This window comes from Rutidosis leptorrhynchoides, chromosome 10 (genome assembly GCF_046630445.1).
Source record: "Rutidosis leptorrhynchoides isolate AG116_Rl617_1_P2 chromosome 10, CSIRO_AGI_Rlap_v1, whole genome shotgun sequence".
Classification (NCBI taxonomy): domain Eukaryota; kingdom Viridiplantae; phylum Streptophyta; class Magnoliopsida; order Asterales; family Asteraceae; genus Rutidosis; species Rutidosis leptorrhynchoides.
In genome coordinates, this window is record NC_092342.1 from 276,176,020 (window position 1) to 276,195,385 (window position 19,366).

The window sequence follows — 19,366 nt, forward strand, 5'->3', positions numbered from 1 at the left end:
CTTGTGCAGTTTTTTTGAAGTGTATTTGATGTATTTTTATGTGTATTGAGTCTCCAAGAAGTCTTGGTTAATATGCTTAAGGCATGGGAAGTAACCAAATAAACAAATGCATGCTTACTTCAACTCCCATGCCACTCCCATATAATAATATAAAATAGTTTTTATAAAACTAGATTTTATAAAACTAGTTTTATAAACTAGATTTATATAAAACTAGATTTTATAAAATACATTTTATGAACTTGCATATTATTTGTTATGTACATTTTATAAAACCAATTTTATAAAATGTAACATAACTTTATTAATTACTTAACCCATGAATAATTAAATTCTTATTATATAAATTATTCCATAATTTATATATACACACATCAAGTAATATTATTTTAGAAAACTATTTTTCATAAACTTCAAGTGTCGCGTATTTAATCAATAATCCAATCATTAAGATCAAATATGAATAAGGTGTCGGTAAGCTTGTTATTGGGTATGACCCGACTTGGATCAAAACATATTAGCCACGTTAATTTAATATGTCTCTCGGGCATACGAAATACCTTCAAGAACTTGAAGATAGAACTTGAGAGAGATCAATTAGATGAAGAAAATTGAAGAATAAAAGTGTTTGTAGGTGTTTTTGGTCATTGGTATATGGATTAGATATAAAGGATGTGTAATTTTGTTTACTTGTAAATAAGTCATGAATGATTACTAATATTTTTGTAATTTTATGAGATATTTCATGCTAGTTGCCAAATGATGGTTCTCACATGTGTTAGGTGACTCACATGGGCGGCTAAGAGCTGATCATTGGAGTGTATATACCAATAGTACATACATCTAAAAGCTGTGTATTGTACGAGTACGAATACGGGTGCATACGAGTAGAATTGTTGATGAAACTGAACGAGGATGTAATTGTAAGCATTTTTGTTAAGTAGAAGTATTTTGATAAGTGTCTTGAAGTCTTTCAAAAGTGTATGAATACATATTAAAACACTACATGTATACACATTTTAACTGAGTCGTTAAATCATCGTTAGTCGTTACATGTAAATGTTGTTTTAAAACCTTTAGGTTAACGATCTTGTTAAATGTTGTTAACCCATTGTTTATTATATCTAAAGAGATGTTAAATTATTACATTATCATGATATTATGATATATTAATATATCTTAGTATGATATATATACAGTTAAATGTTGTTACAATGATAATCGTTACATATATGTCTCGTTTCGAAATCATTAAGTTAGTAGTCTTGTTTTTACATATGTAGTTCATTGTTAATACACTTAATGACATGTTTACTTATTATTTATCATGATTAAACATAGTGTATCAATATCTTAATATGATTCATATGTATTTAGTAAGACGTTGTTATAACGATAATCGTTATATATACCGTTTCGAGTTTCTTAATTCAATAAACTCAATTTTATGTATATAACTCATTGTTAAAATACCTAATGAGATACTTACTTATCATAATATCATGTTAACTATATATATAATCATATATATGTCATCATATAGTTTTTACAAGTTTTAACGTTCGTGAATCACCGGTTAACTTGGGTGGTCAATTGTCTATATGAAACCTATTTCAATTAAACAAGTCTTAACAAGTTTGATTGCTTAACATGTTGGAAACACTTAATCATGTAATTATCAATTTCATTTAATATATATAAACATGGAAAAGTTTGGGTCACTACAGTACCTACCCGTTAAATAAATTTCGTCCCAAAATTTTAAGCAGTTGGAGGTGTTGACGTATCTTCTGGAAATAAGTGCGGGTATTTCTTCTTCATCTGATCTTATTGTTCCCAGGTGAACTCGGGTCCTCTACGAGCATTCCATCGAACCATAACAATTGGTATCTTGTTTTGCTTAAGTCTTTTAACCTCACGATCCATTATTTCGACGGGTTCTTCGATGAATTGAAGTTTTTCGTTGATTTAGATTTCGTATAACAGAATAGTGAGATCTTCTTTAGCAAAACATTTCTTCAAATTCGAGACGTGAAAAGTGTTATGTACAGCCGCGAGTTGTTGAGGTAACTCAAATCGGTAAGCTACTGGTCCGACACGATCAATAATCTTGAATGGTCCAATATACCTTGGATTTAATTTCCCTCGTTTACTAAATCGAACAATGCCTTTCCAAGGTGCAACTTTAAGCATGACCATCTCTCCAATTTCAAATTCTATATCTTTTCTTTTAATGTCAGCGTAACTCTTTTGTCGACTTTGGGCGGTTTTCAACCGTTGTTGAATTTGGATGATCTTCTCGGTAGTTTCTTGTATTATCTCTGGATCTGTAATCTGTCTATCCCCCACTTCACTCCAACAAATCAGAGACCTGCACTTTCTACCATAAAGTGCTTCAAATGGCGCCATCTCAATGCTTGAATGGTAGCTGTTGTTGTTGGAAAATTCTGCTAACGGAAGGTGTCGATCCCAACTGTTTCCGAAATCAATAACATATGCTTGTAGCATGTCTTCAAGCATTTGTATCGTCCTTTCGCCCTGCCCATCAGTTTGTGGATGATAGGCATTACTCATGTCTAGACGAGTTCCTAGTGCTTGCTGTAATGTCTGCCAGAATCTTGAAATAAATCTGCCATCCCTATCAGAGATAATAGAGATTGGTATTCCATGTCTGGAGACGACTTCCTTCAAATATAGTCGTGCTAACTTCTCCATCTTGTCATCTTCTCTTATTGGTAGGAAGTGTGTTGATTTGGTGAGACGATCAACTATTACCCAAATAGTATCAAAACCACTTGTAGTCCTTGGCAATTTAGTGATGAAATCCATGGTAATGTTTTCCCATTTCCATTCCGGGATTTTGGGTTGTTGAAGTAGACCTGATGGTTTCTGATGCTCAACTTTGACCTTAGAACACGTCAAACATTCTCCTACATATTTAGCAACATCGGCTTTCATACCCGGCCACCAAAAATGTTTCTTAAGATCCTTGTACATCTTTCCCGTTCCAGGATGTATTGAGTATCTAGTTTTATGAGCTTCTCTAAGTACCATTTCTCTCATATCTCCAAATTTTGGTACCCAAATTCTTTCAGCCCTATACCGGGTTCCGTCTTCTCGAATATTAAGATGCTTCTCCGATCCTTTGGGTATTTCATCCCTTAAGTTTCCCTCTTTTAAAACTCCTTGTTGCGCCTCCTTTATTTGAGTAGTAAGGTTAGTGTGAATCATTATATTCATAGCTTTTACTCGAATGGGTTCTCTGTCTTTTCTGCTTAAGGCGTCGGCTACCACATTTTCCTTCCCCGGGTGGTAACGAATCTCAAAGTCGTAATCATTCAACAATTCAATCCATCAGCGCTGCCTCATGTTCAGTTGTTTCTGATTAAATATGTGTTGAAGACTTTTGTGGTCGGTATATATAATACTTTTGACCCCATATAAGTAGTGCCTCCAAGTCTTTAATGCAAAAACAACCGCGTCTAATTCCAAATCATGCGTCGTATAATTCTGCTCGTGAATCTTCAATTGTCTAGACACATAAGCAATTACCTTCGTTCGTTGCATTAATACACAACCGAGACCTTGCTTTGAGGCGTCACAATATATCACAAAATCATCATTCCCTTCAGATAATGACAATATAGGTGCCGTAGTTAACTTTTTCTTTAACAATTGAAACGCTTTCTCTTGTTCATCCTTCCATTCAAATTTCCTCCCTTTATGCGTTAATGCAGTCAAGGGTTTTGCTATTTTGGAAAAATCTTGGATGAATCTCCTGTAATAATCAGCTAGCCCTAAAAATTGGCGTATGTGTTTCGGAGTTTTTGGGGTTTCCCACTTTTCAACGGTTTCAATCATTGCTGGATCCACCTGAATACCTTCTTTGTTCACTATATGACCGAGAAATTGAACTTCTTCCAACCAAAATGCACACTTTGAAAACTTAGCATCCAGTTTTTCTTTTCTTAACAACTCTAGCACTTTTCTCAAATATTTGTCATGCTCTTGGTCATTCTTTGAGTAAATAAGTATGTCATCGATGAAAACAATGACAAACTTGTCAAGGTATGGTCCACACACTCGGTTCATGAGGTCCATGAACACAGCTGGTGCGTTGGTCAACCCAAACGGCATAACCATAAACTCGTAATGACCGTAATGCGTCCTAAAAGCAGTCTTTGGAATATCATCCTCCTTCACCCGCATTTGATGATACCCAGAACGTAAATCAATCTTCGAATAAACTGACGAGCCTTGTAGTTGATCAAATAAGTCGTCGATTCTCGGTAGTGGGTAGCGGTTCTTGATGGTAAGTTTGTTCAAATCTCGGTAGTTGATACACAACCTAAATGTACCATCCTTCTTTTTGAGAAACAAAACAGGAGCTCCCCACGATGATGTGCTTGGTCGAATGAAACCACGCTCTAAAAGTTCCTGTAACTGACTTTGTAATTCTTTCATTTCGTTGGTGCGAGTCTGTATGGAGCATGAGCTATTGGTGCAGCTCCTGGTACAAGGTCTATTTGAAATTCAATGGATCGATGTGGGGGTAATCCCGGTAATTCTTTCGAAAATACATCGGGAAATTCTTTTGTGACGGGAACATCACTAATGTTCTTTTCTTCAGGTTTAACTTCCTTGATGTGTGCTAGAATGACGTAAAAACCTTTTCTTATTAGTTTTTGCTTCTTCAAACTACTAATAAGATTTAATTTCGCGTTGTTCTTTTCTCCGTACACCATTAAAGGTTTTTCATTTTCACGCATAATGCGAATCGCATTTTTGTAACAAACGACCTCTGCTCTCACCTTTTTCAACCAGTCCATGCCAATTATTACATCAAAACTCCCTAACTCGACTGGTATTAAATCAATTTTAAACGTTTCATCCCCCAGTTTAATTTCTCTATCCCGACATATATTATCTGCTGAAATTAATTTACCGTTTGCTAATTCGAGTAAAAATTTACTATCCAAAGGTGTCAATGGGCAACTTAACTTAGCACAAAAATCTCTACTCATATAGCTTCTATCCACACCCGAATCAAATAAAACATAAGCAGATTTATTGTCAATAAGAAAAGTACCCGTAACAAGCTCCGGGTCTTCCTGCACTTCTGCCGTATTAATATTGAAAACTCTTCCGCGGCCCTGCCCATTAGTATTCCCCTGATTCGGGCAATTACTTCTAATGTGGCCCGGTTTTCCACATCCATAACAAACAAAGGCGGCATTACTTGTTTCGCCACTATTTGTCCCTTTAGTTCTGTTAAACTTTGGTCCGTAGACCTCACACTTTTTCGCACCATGGCCAGTTCTTTTACACTTGGTGCAAAATGTCGTGCAGAACCCATTCTGGTGGTACTCTTCACACCTTTGGCATTTTTGGTTTTTGTTGCCGTTGTTGTTATTGAGGTTGTTGTTGGGATTGTTATTGTTGTTGAAACGGTTGTTGTAGTTGTTGTTGGGACGTTTGTTGTAGTTATTGTTAGGATTGCGGTTATTGTTGCGATTGTTGTTGCGGTTGTTGGGATAGTTGTTGCGAGTGTGGTTGTAATTGTTATTGTTGTTGTACTGGTGATTCTTGTCACCGTTTTCCTCCCACTTCCTCTTGAGTTGTTTTGTGTTGGCTTTTTCGGCCGCCTGCTCTTTAATTCTTCTCTCAATCTGATTTATGAGTTTATGAGCCATTCTACTTGCCTTTTGTATGGAAGCGGGCTCGTGTGAACTCACATCTTCTTGAATCCTTACTGGTAACCCTTTTATAAACGCGTCGATCTTCTCTTCTTCATCTTCGAACGTTCCTGGACATAATAGGCACAACTCTGTGAATCATCATTCATATGTGGTAATGTCGAACCCTTGTGTTTGTAACTCTCTAAGCTCTACCTTGAGCTTATTGACTTCGTTTCTAGGACGGTACTGCTCGTTCATCAATTGCTTGAATGCCGACCACGGTAGTGCGTAAGCAGCATTTTGTCCTACCTGTTCAAGATAGGTGTTCCACCATGTTAACGCAGTACCTGTGAAGGTATGCGTGGCGTACTTAACTTTGTCCTCTTCAGTACACTTACTTATGGCAAACACCGATTCAACTTTCTCGGCCCACCGTTTCAATCCAATTGGTCCTTCAGTTCCATCAAATTCCAAAGGTTTGCAGGCAGTGAATTCTTTGTAAGAGCATCCTACACGATTTCTTGTGGAATTAGTTCCACTGCTAGATCCAGAGTTATTGTTATTTTGCATCGCAGCCTGTACTGCGGCTATGTTTGCTGCAAGGAAAACACGGAAGTCTTCCTCGCTCATGTTCAAATTCTGACGAGTCGTCGGTGCCATTTCCTTTAAAAATATCCAAAAGAATTGAGTTAATCATATAGAATTTAAGAGTAGTCAATAGTATTTTGTAGCATTATATGAACTTATTTATAAAAGCTTTTTCTTCATATTAGCATTTTATAGTTTTAATTCGGGTAGTACCTACCCGTTAAGTTCATACTTACTAGCTACTATACAACTCAACTACTACGCTTCTATATGAAAAACGTATTACAATAATATTTCGCGTTCAAACCTTTATACAATATTTTACAAACATACAATACCACTATTATACATATAGGATGAAATATAGCACATAATATCTTTGCTACTCAGCAACTATAAAGACAATTCTAGTTAATACGCAAGTTGTTCAGCAAAAGAAATAAAGACACGTAATTCAAAAGTCCAGAAACAAGTCATGCATTCAGGTTTTACTAAGACGACTTCCCATCCTTGGTCTTGTGGAAAGTAACCGTTATGACCATTGGCTAGGCATCATGTTGTAATGTCGTCAAAAGGACGAGGGTTTCGTAATGTCCAACAACCTCGCAATAATCTAAAAACCTTGTTTCTCACCCCAACTACTGAATCCGTCACTTGTGGGAAGGTTTTATTTAAAAGTTGTAACCCGATATTCTTTTTATCACTTTGGTAAGAAGCGAACATCACTAACCTGTAAGTATAACATGCTTCTTTATGTTGCATGTTAGAAGCTCTTTCTAACTCACGAAATCCTATGTTGAGATATGTTGAGTGAAAATAGGTTCTTAACCCGTAGCGTAAAATTGCATTTGGGTTCCCCGCATTTAACGCTTTAAAGAAAACACGACGTAACTTACAGTCTCCCCAATGTGATATACCCCACCTATCAAAGGAAAGCCTTTTATAAACTAAGGCATTTCTGGAAAGTCTTTCTAATGTTTGACAAGTTAATTTTGCCATAATTAATTGTGCTGATAAATTCTGACCGACTCTAGACAATATTTCCTCAATCATATCCTTTGGTAGATCTTCTAAAATATTCGGTTGTCTACCCTTAACGTCCATTTTGTTTTTATACTGTAAAATAGACAAGGATTATATTCGTAAAAGATAATTAACAAACAATACAAGCAATTTTTACATAGAACATAAAAGTAGAAGCACACTACAATACATATAATACACAACATGATTACAGCCCTCTAATCTGAATCACTGATTTCTTCTTCTTCGGACTTGGTTCGTTTTCCTAATTTTCTAGGAATATATGGTGTTCCTCTAATACGAGCCGTCGTTTTCCACAATGGTTTAGAAAAACCTGGTGGTTTAGAGGTTCCCGGGTTATTGTTACAATTTAGGAAATACGGACGTTGCCGATACATATAAAGTTCATCGGGGTTGGAATCAGGTTTCTCTATTTTTATACCTTTTCCCTTATTTTGTTCTTTTGCTATATTAAATTGGGTCGAGGTAATTTCTATAACATCATCGGAATCCTCATCGGGATCCGATTCATCGGAAAATTGGTAATCTTCCCAATATTTTGCTTCCTCGGCGGAAACACCATTGACCATTTTTAACTTTGGTCCGTTGGTTGATGATTTTCTTTTATTTAATCGATTTACTATAGGTATCAATATTTCTTCCTCCGAAACCTCCTCCTCTTCCGGTTCCTCCTCTTCCGGTTCTTCTTCTGGAATTTGTGAATCTTCCCAAATTATATTCGACTCTTCATTATTATTAGGTGAGTCGATGGGATTTGTACTAGTGGTAGACATCTGTCACACAAAATCAAACACATTAAGAGGTTAATATATCACATAATATTTACATGTAAATAATATATAGTTTCCAACAAAAGTGTTAAGCAATCGTTTTTAAAGAAAACACGGTCAAAGTCCAGACACACTAATGTATCCTAACAAACTCGATAAGATACACTAATGCAAATTTCTGGTTCTCTAAGACCAACGCTCGGATACCAACTGAGATGTCCCGTTCATATTGATTATAAACGCTCCATATTAATTGATTTCGTCGCGAGGTTTTGACCTCTATATGAGACGTTTTTCAAATACTGCATTCATTTTTAAAACAACCATAACCTTTATTTTATCGATAAAGGTTTAAAAAGCATTACGTAGATTATCAAATAATGATAATCTAAAATATACCGTTTACACATGACCATTACATAATGGTTTACAATAAGAATATATTACATCAAAAATAAGTTTCTTGAATGCAGTTTTTACACAATATCATACAAGCATGGACTTCAAATCTTGTCCTTATTTTAGTATGCAACAGCGGAAGCTCTTAATAATCACCTGAGAATAAACATGCTTAAAACGTCAACAAAAATGTTGGTGAGTTATAGGTTTAACCTATATATTATCAAATCATAGTAATAGACCACAAGATTTCATATTTCAATATACATCCCATACATAGAGATAAAATTCATTCATATGGTGAACACCTGGTAACCGACATTAACAAGATGCATATAGAATATCCCCATCATTCCGGGACACCCATCGGACATGATAATTTTGAAGTACTAAAGCATTCCAAATTCCAGAATGGGGCTTATTGGGCCCGATAGATCTATCTTTAGGATTCGCGTTAATTTGGGGGTATGTTCCCAAATTCTTAGGCTACCAAGCTAAAAAGGGGCATATTCGGCTTCGATCATTCACCCATATAATGTAGTTTCATTTACTTGTGTCTATTTCGTAAAACATTTATAAAATTGCATGTATTCTCATCCCAAAATATTAGATTTTAAAAGTGGGACTATAACTCACTTTCACAGATTTTTACTTCGTCGGGAAGTAAGACTTGGCCACTGGTCGATTCACAAACCTATAACAAATATGTACATATATATCAAAGTATGTTCAAAATATATTTACAACATTTTTAATACGTTTTAATGTTTTAAGTATATTAAGTTAGATGTCCTCGTTAGTAACCTACAACTAGTTGTCCACAATTAGATGTACAGAAATAAATCGATATATATTATCTTGAATCAATCCACGACCCAGTGTATACACATCTCAGGCTAGATCACAACTCAAAGTATATATATTTTTGGAATCAACCTCAACCCTGTATAGCTAACTCCAACATTACTGCATATAGAGTGTCTATGGTTGTTCTAAATAATATATATACATGGGTCGATATGATATGTCAAAACATTTGCATACGTGTCTATGGTATCCCAAGATTATATAATATATTAGAATACATGTATAATACAATATAAGTTAGCTAGGATATGATTTGTATAGAATTGTTACAATATTTCCCGTAGCTACAACAATCAAAAATATCCAATCTTGTTTTACCCATAACTTCTTCGTTTTATATCCGTTTTGAGTGAATCAAATTGCTATGGTTTCATATTGAACTCTATTTTATGAATCTAAACAGAAAAAGTATAGGTTTATAGTCTAAAATATAAGTAACAAGTCATTTTTGTAAGAGGTAGTCATTTCAGTTGAAAGAACGACGTCTTGATGATCATTTTGAAAAACATACTTTCACTTTGAGTTTAACCATGATTTTTGGATATAGTTTCATGTTCATAAGAAAAATCATTTTCCCAGAAGAACAACTTTTAAATCAAAGTTTATCATAGTTTTTAATTATCAAACCCAAAACAGCCTGCGGTGTTACTACGACGGCGTATGTCCGGTTTTACGGTGTTTTCGTGTTTTCAGGTTTTAAATCATTAAGTTAGCATATCATATAGATATATAATATGTGTTTAGTTGATTTTAAAAGTCAAGTTAGAAGGATTAACTTTATATGCGAACAAGTTTAGAATTAACTAAACTATGTTCTAGTGATTACAAGTTTAAATCTTCGAATAAGATAGTTTTATATGTATGAATCGAATGATGTTATGAACATCATTAATACCTTAATTTTAGTAGGTAAACCTACTGAAAATAAGAAAAATATATCTAGCTTCAAAGGATCCTTGGATGGCTTGAAAGTTCTTGAAGCAGAATCATGACACGAAAACAAGTTCAAGTAAGATTTCCACTCGAAATAAGATTGTTATAGTTATAGAAATTGAATCAAAGTTTGAATATGAGTATTACCTTGTATTAGAAAGATATCTTACTATAAATAAGAAAGATATCTTGAGGTTGGATGATCACTTTACAAGATTGGAAGTAAGCTAGCAAACTTGGAAGTATTCTTGATTTTATGAAACTAGAACTTATAGAATTTATGAAGAACACTTAGAACTTGAAGATAGAACTTGAGAGAGATCAATTAGATGAAGTAAATTGAAGAATTAAAGTGTTTATAGGTGTTTTTGGTCGTTGGTATATGGATTAGATATAAAGGATGTGTAATTTTGTTTACTTGTAAATAAGTCATGAATGATTACTAATATTTTTGTAATTTTATGAGATATTTCATGCTAGTTGCCAAATGATGGTTCCCACATGTGTTAGGTGACTCACATGGGCTGTTAAAAGCTAATCATTGGAGTGTATATACCAATAGTACATATATCTAAAAGTTGTGTATTGTACGAGTATGAATACGGGTGCATACGAGTAGAATTGTTGATGAAACTGAACGAGGATGTAATTGTAAGCATTTTTGTTAATTAGAAGTATTTTGATAAGTGTCTTGAAGTCTTTCAAAAGTTTATGAATACATATTAAAACACTACATGTATATACATTTTAACTGAGTCGCTAAATCATCGTTAGTCGTTACATGTAAATGTTGTTTTAAAACCTTTAGGTTAACAATCTTGTTAAATGTTGTTAACCCATTGTTTATTATATCTAAAGAGATGTTAAATTATTACATTATCATGATATTATGATATATTAATATATCTTAGTATGATATATATACAGTTAAATGTTGTTACAATGATAATCGTTACATATATGTCTCGTTTCGAAATCATTAAGTTAGTAGTCTTGTTTTTACATATGTAGTTCATTGTTAATACACTTAATGACATGTTTACTTATCATTTACCATGATTAAACATAGTGTATCAATATCTTAATATGATTCATATGTATTTGTAAGACGTTGTTATAACGATAATCGTTATATATACCGTTTCGAGTTTCTTAATTCAATAAACTCAATTTTATGTATATAACTCATTGTTAAAATACCTAATGAGATACTTACTTATCATAATATCATGTTAACTATATATATAATCATATATATGTCATCATATTATTTTTACAAGTTTTAACGTTCGTGAATCACCGGTCAACTTGGGTGGTCAATTGTCTATATGAAACCTATTTCAATTAATCAAGTCTTAACAAGTTTGATTGCTTAACATGTTGGAAACACTTAATCATGTAATTATCAATTTCATTTAATATATATAAACATGGAAAAGTTCGGGTCACTACAATTCGAGGGTCGTTTCATATGGTATCAGAGTTGCTCATGTTCCGTTCGGGATGGTGGGGCAAACCTTATCGATGAAATTGAGTTTAGGTGAATCCCACATCGGCCGTGCACATGAGTGATCTTGGGACAATGTTTCAGCCTGACGAGGACATCAGGAATTTAAGTAGGGGAGTTTGTAATACCCCGTCCTACATCGGTTAGAGAAAGATATTGTGAGTCCCTTATAAGCTCAAAATTGTGGCTAATTAATATCTCCCACCATGGTTTTTAGTTGAAACCTGGAGATACTCGATTAGTCCACCGCTCTAGCTTATGAGGGGCGATTATCTCTCGGGTTCTGACGGGAACTCGGCTCGTGCATCTCTTGAGGTCGATTCGAGGGTTGTTTCATAGCTTGGTGGTAAAATCATGGGAGTGTTATATCCATGTGGTCATTGGTTCGAATCCTACTTCATGCTCCAATCTTGTATTTTTCAATATAGTTCGTGTAGCTCAGTTTGTTTAGCTCGGTTTGTTTAGCTCGACTCATGTTTAAACATAAACTAGTTACGAGTATACGAACTATTCGAGCCATATATGCTCGATTAACTTGTTCGATTATTGAACGAGTTTTCGAGCGAGTCGAGTCGAATATTAGCATTTATATACTCGGCTCACGAAACTAATCGAACAATATTGTTTGTTTGAATTGAACTAGAGAAAACTCAAATTCGAAATAAACGAGCTCGAACTCGAGTAGCTCATTAAAGGCTCGGTTCGTTAACAGCCCTATCCAAAAATTTTAATTGCGTTATTGTGTAATGATCGAGTGCATAAGCTATTAGAATGACACATAGGTCAAATGTGCCTGACGAAGAAGAGCAAAGCAAATGAAGCGTGTGATAAAATGTACAATTCTGTTATAAGAAATCTTATCTTGCAAGACTAACTTGTTGTATTTGTTGTTAGGACTTATGGTGATAAAATATTAGAACTGATGTGCAGTTTGCAGATGTTGATAAGTAGGAGGGCTGAAGCTGTCAAGTGAAGAAAGTAAAAGGTCGTAAATGAATTTGCTAACCAGTATTGGGCTTTATCCATTAGTGTATCTGATATATCGGTGGTTTTACGTTAACCACGATGTAGGTAGTTTTCATAATGCTTTCCGTTTTATACATACAATTTATTCTCTTTGCTGACTGATTCTTTCTCAAGAAGAACTTTCTTGTTCTTAATAGATCTAGATTTAGTGTGTTGATTCCATAATACTTTGTAATCGAAAAGTGCTACTATGATTTGTAATAAACTTTGCTTAAATATTCGTGTTTCTGGTTTTATTCCTTAATTGATGATTCATTGAAGCTGTTGGTGCAATTACTGTATAACGTTGGTCATGGTATCAGTGCAAGACGATTCTTTTCAATCGTTTCTATGATATTTAGTTGGTATCTGAGTTGAATCTGGTTGTTGAACATCCTAATGGAACCAAGGCTAAATGATACTGCTCATTTTACACATATTTATAATCGCAACATCGGTCCTTTTATATAATATTTGAGCATGTTTTATCGCTATTATCTCTCATTTCACGTGAAGTTTGTTTCATGTACATTTATTGTCAATTGTGAGATTCTTGATCAAAAACAGGTTTTCGCGTGTGTTTTTCAATAAACATCGCTCAACGTTCGAAGGATCGTTACCTATGACGAACGAAATGCCCACGAATTAGCCCGAATTCATATGTAGGTCACGTGATTTATTTCTCGTGTTATATGTCCCTAATATTTCTCGTGTTATATGTATTCGTTTAGCATTCTCAATTTCCATCAATGTCTTTTTATTTTGATGTACATTATTTTTTCAAAAGTATTTCTACATTACCCATATATAAAAATTAATGTAAATAAACCAAATCTCGATATTAGAAACTAACTAATTATAGTTAGAAAGTACCTCAAAGTCTACGAATAAGTAAGTGAAGGGTTAGCTTACGTGCTCAGGTCAAACAAGAAGAAGCTATAAAGTCAAGCCTATTGAATGGTGGTAGAGGGAGTGGAAGTCCGAAGTTCTAAATAATCTTAGGTCCTGATCACTTACAATACATGGCTTTACGAATGAAGGGCTTGGGTTAGGAGTGTTTTTAATATGATTCTTTTCCCATATTTGTTAGATGAGAAATGTGTTTCAGAAAGAGTTATGTAATCTTCAATAAATGTTCAGGTTTTTACACTCTATCTCCGCTAAGTTAATGAGAATAAGGAGGGATGAGTTTGAAGATTTTTTACAAAAAATGCTACCTTTTTTTCCAAACCTTTAGTTATATATATATATATATATATATATATATATATATATATATATATATATATATATATATATATAATCAAGAGGGAAACACTTTTTGGAGGAAGGGGAAGAAAAATTTTTTGAAATTTTCTTTTCGGACATTAAGATCACATGAAAATATGAACATTTAAAAAAGGCATTTTGTGATGAATGTTATTATTTTTGCGGGAAAACGCTCGAAGAAATAAATAATAACATTCATTGCAATGAATGTTTTGTTTCTGGGTTTAAAAATTCAGATTTAGAAATTAGGGTATAAAAATTAGGGGTTAGCTATTTGGGTTTAGAGATTAGGATTTTGGGTTTAGAAATTAGGGTTTATGGTTTAGAAATTAGAGTTTAGATTGAATGTTAACATGAACGGTTTAGAGTTTAGGGTTTAGGGTTTAGGATTTTGGATTTAGGGATTAAACCCAAAACCCTAAGCCCTAAACCCTAAACTCTAAATCTGGCTAAATCTTGAAAAAAATTCACATATGATGGAAAAAACGCTCGAAGAATAACATTCTGCATGATACATGTTATCAGTTTTTTTCGAGGGTTTTCCTGCCAAAATAAAAACATTCATCACAAAATGTCTTTTTTTAAATGTTCATATTTTCGTGTGGTCTTAATGTTGGAAAAAAATTCAAATAAATAAGTTTTACTTCCCCTCCCCCCAAAAAAGTGCTTCCCTCTTGATTATATATATATATATATATATATATATATATATATATATATATATATATATATATATATATATATATATATATTATGGGGGCAGGTTCAAATGAGAACCACAAAAAGGGCGGGAACTGCGAGAACTTTTTAATTTAATAGTTTTTATGCATTTTAATGCAACAAATTACTTGAAAATGTTAATTAATGTTCATATCATTAACAAACATATGTTCATTACCACAAATTACATGTTAAATTATTAATTATATAATCTGTTCACATGTAACACAAACAAATATGCACATGCGAACGGAAAACTATATATTTGATTACATAGGTAAAATATAAGTTTTTTCAAACTATTTTATGTTCACTTTTATTCTCCATCAACATTTATGCGTGATTCAATCTACTCACGTGTGAAAATCTTTGTAAATTAAAAGTTCTCGCAGTTCTCGTCGTTTTTGTGGTTCTTGTTTGAACTTTTGAATATATATATATATATATATATATATATATATATATATATATATATATATATATATATATATATATATATATATATATATATATATATATATTGATGATCTAGTGATCTAGTGAGAATGTTCTCATCAGGGGCGGCCCAATGGAAGGTACAAGGTGGACATATGTCCAGGGCCCAATTTTTTAAGGGGCCAAAAAAAAAATTTCCTTATACTAGTCCATGTAATTTTGGGCCTTTTTGCTTGTATTATCCTTGGGCCCAAAAAAAATATTATCCTTGTACGGGGCCCTTTTGCTTCGCATCGTCCCGGGCACTCAAATTCTCGGGACCGGTCCTGGTTCTCATTTTATATATTGATGAGAACAATTTTCAGCCACACATTTAATCAACCAAAAAATTAGTTACAAAGGGCAAAAGGGGGATTTTCCTCTCTCATTTTGACTGACGTTCCTAGATCATTGCATGAAGTAAAAGATTGAATTATTTAATTTATTACACCGTAATAGTTTTAGGTTGCGTACAGGATGTACATAATCAATTAGGAACTCATTTGTACAAAATCATAAATTCATAATAATAAGAGGATACATCAGTAATGTGCGTAATCCTACATTTTAGTCTTCTCCCAGCTTTTATTACGATTTATGTTATTATCATCGTCATATATTATAAATATATTTAATTATTTAATAAACGTAAAAAGATGCATCATTTATGTACGTAATCCAACATTTTAGTCTTGTATCTACTCAATTTAAAGGGATGCATTTGTGCATGCATCCAAAATGATAACAAAAAGGCGAGTACTAAGTTAGGATGCGCGCAGTTAAAAAAAAATTAAGTTAGGATGCGTATGAATTTAACTTAATTAATAGGATGTAATTGTATATATAGATAGAATAGATGATAGATGATAAAAATAATCGACGTGATGCATTTTATATACATGCGTATGTGTATTGTCAGATCATCAACAATTGGATGCAAAGAGATGATGATAAATTGTTTTCATCTATTCATAATAAAAGGGTGCGTACAAATAAATGATATTATAATTATATTTTGAAACGATCCACTAAATTAGGAAGCAGTTAAAGAAAAGTTTTGAAACGGTTATTAATCCAACGATTTAAATAGACATGAATAGCCTTTTTATTAATTTTCAATTAAATTTAAATGTTAATTATTTAAAATAAATATGTGATTGAAAAGTGTTATCACCAAACTTTAAAATGAGAACGTTCTCATTTGAACGCTCCTATATATATATATATATATATATATATATATATATATATATATATATATATATATATATATATATATATATATATATAAAAAAGTTATTTTTTGTTTCTACTCTAATTTCGTAATTGTTCAAATTTTATTTTTACTTTTCTTACATTATAACCCTTGCCATTTTTTTCACCTTGTATTAAGTTATTTTATTTATTAGTGTTTCCATTCTTATCAATTCATTGGAGCATTTATTTGCGATATGTAGATATATACTTCATTCTTTCAAAATAATTGTCCCATTTTACTTTTAAAAGTCTTTATTGAGATAAATTAGAGATGTATTCCAATTCTTTATGTTTTCCTCTGTTTTGACTGACACTAAATTTATTTGTATCATATAATTTTTGATAAAATTTATATGAATGAATTATATTTGAAATGTGTTTCATCGATACAATCATAATCGGATACTATATAACACAAACAAAATTGTTAAAGTCGAAGTTCAAACTTTAAAAGTCAAAAGGGACATTTATTTTTGAGATGTGGTGAGTATTATTATACATATGTGAATGTGAATTCGTTTAACATTATCATTTTTCATCAACGTCTTTTTGTTTTGACGTATAGTATTTTCTAAAAAATATTTCTACATTACCAATATATAAAAATTAATGTAAATAAATTAAATCTTGATATACGTATTGTCACCGAAAGATTGTTTTAATGTATATAGCAGAACCATTTTCAATTGCAAACGAATTCGCGCTGCAATGCATGTGTGATTTATACTCCTCAAACAATATTTATATTTATTAAATTATAAAGCGAAACGCACAGACACCTTCTCGCTCGTTACAACTATTATTGAAATACTAGTTATTAATTATGCGAAATCGCTAGTGTAAACTAGTATATATTATTTAATTTAATGATAACTTAATTAGCAAATGAATAATTTCAAATTATAATATAAGATGGTTTCTTGAACTGTGATTACTAAAGTCAACTACCTTTGCTTCTTTTGTGTAACTGATAAATTATCCCCCTCTCAGGATTGACCATCTCTTCAGCAGTCAACATACATACATGCTAACCTCTTTCCTCTTTAAAATTCTCCATTGGGTTGGATATGTGATTCTATTTCTAAATTTTATTTTACAATTTGTACTTGTTGTTGTTGGATTTGTTATAGATTTGCTAACAGAATCAGAGGTTAGACTTAGGCTTAATTTGGGACTTACAATCATATCTTTGGTTGACTGGTTTTATGGAGTCCTTTTATGGTTAGGTATATGGCATAAAGATGCTAAAATCTTGTTTTTAGGACTTGATAACTCTGGCAAGACCACTTTGCTTCATATGTTGAAAGAAGGGGTTAGTTTAATTCCTTTATATATCTGTTTTCTATCATCTGCTAAAAATTTATCATAAGATTAAAAAAACGTTTTCAACTTTATATTTATATTTAGGTGTTAACATTGAAATGAAGTTGAATAACTTTAATGCTTTCAATCTTTGGCAAGCAGAAACTGGTACAGCATCAACCAACACAGTATCCGATTTCAGAAGAATTAAGTATTGGAAAAACAAAATTCAAAGCTTTCGATTTGGGAGGGCATCAGATCGCACGTAGAGTTTGGAAAGATTATTACGCCAAGGTATGATTTAAACATGATTGAATATCTCACCTCCCCCTACCTCGCATATGCGGGATTGGGTATTGTTGTTGTTGTATGATTTAAACATGATTGAATATCTTGGGTGATTATTACACCAAAGTATGAACTAAACATGATTGAATATCTTGGGTTGATTTTTTAAGATAAGAAAATGTGGTTTGACTTTTTGTTTTTATGCCTGCTAATATTCTTTATTGCATGACCAAAGGCCCATTAGCCTAGCGGTATCATGGTCCCATTTCAACCTTGAGGTTGGGGGTTCAAGTTCTACAAATGGACATATTCGAGAATTATTGTATATATTCGTGTTAATGGATGTGTGAGTTTGCCTTAAAAATAATAAATCGTTTTTATTGCATGATTTAAACCACCTTGTCAATTTTATTATTTTATAGTTATAAGTCTAAATGTTTTAAAATGTGCCTTGTGGTTTGTGTATGGTTTAGATATTACCATAGTTTTTTAAGTTTTCTTCCTACAAATGCATATATTTGCAGACATCATATGATACTAATGTTCTTAAAATGTGTAATTTTTATTTATGAAGGTGGATGGAGTTGTATACTTAGTGGATGCCAATGACAAGGAAAGATTTGCAGAATCAAGGAACGAATTAAATGCGCTTCTCGCAGAAGAATCTTTAGCCAATGTACCATTTTTAATATTGGGCAATAAGATTGACAACCCGTATGCGGCTTCAGAAGAGGAGCTTCGTTACCATATGGGTTTGAGTAGCCTCAGCTGTGGCAAAAGTAGTAAGGTTTATGTGGAAAACTCGAGTGTTCGTCCTCTTGAGGTATTCATGTGTAGCATAGTTCGAAAAATGGGATATGGTGACGGGTTTAAGTGGGTATCTCAGTATATCAAGTAGGAGTTTTTACACTAATATAATTGAACAAGTTTGAGTTTATGTTCATTTACATGTTAATATGATGCACATATTGAGATCTTACACTCGCTGACCATATTGATGATGTGTCATTCTCAACTGTTGTTATCTAGTTTAACTGTTAACCCCAAATAATAGCATATTGTATGAGAAATAAATGAAAAGATCCATATGTTTGTGATTCGCGAATTAAAATTAAAACTTGTTCTATGGACATAAATTAACAATAGGTTGGCTTACCAAATACTCAAACGTGTACTAAATCCTTGCCATGTGGACGCAAAACTAAACAACACAGAAACAAAAACAAAAACAAAAACAAAAGTAAAGATTATGTCCAGAGCTCAGC

The 19,366-nt window shown here is 32.7% G+C and overlaps 1 protein-coding gene across 1 annotated transcript; it reads left to right on the top strand.

The window, feature by feature from the left end:
* Positions 1–17,313: 17,313 nt before the first annotated feature.
* LOC139872129 (small COPII coat GTPase SAR1A-like) lies at positions 17,314–19,129 on the top strand. Its single transcript, XM_071859950.1, has 3 exons — positions 17,314–17,823; positions 17,976–18,107; positions 18,676–19,129. Exons 1-3 carry the CDS (start codon positions 17,536–17,538, stop codon positions 18,997–18,999), a joined length of 744 nt encoding a protein of 247 aa, XP_071716051.1. The 5' UTR covers positions 17,314–17,535; the 3' UTR covers positions 19,000–19,129.
* The last annotated feature ends 237 nt before the right edge of the window (positions 19,130–19,366 follow it).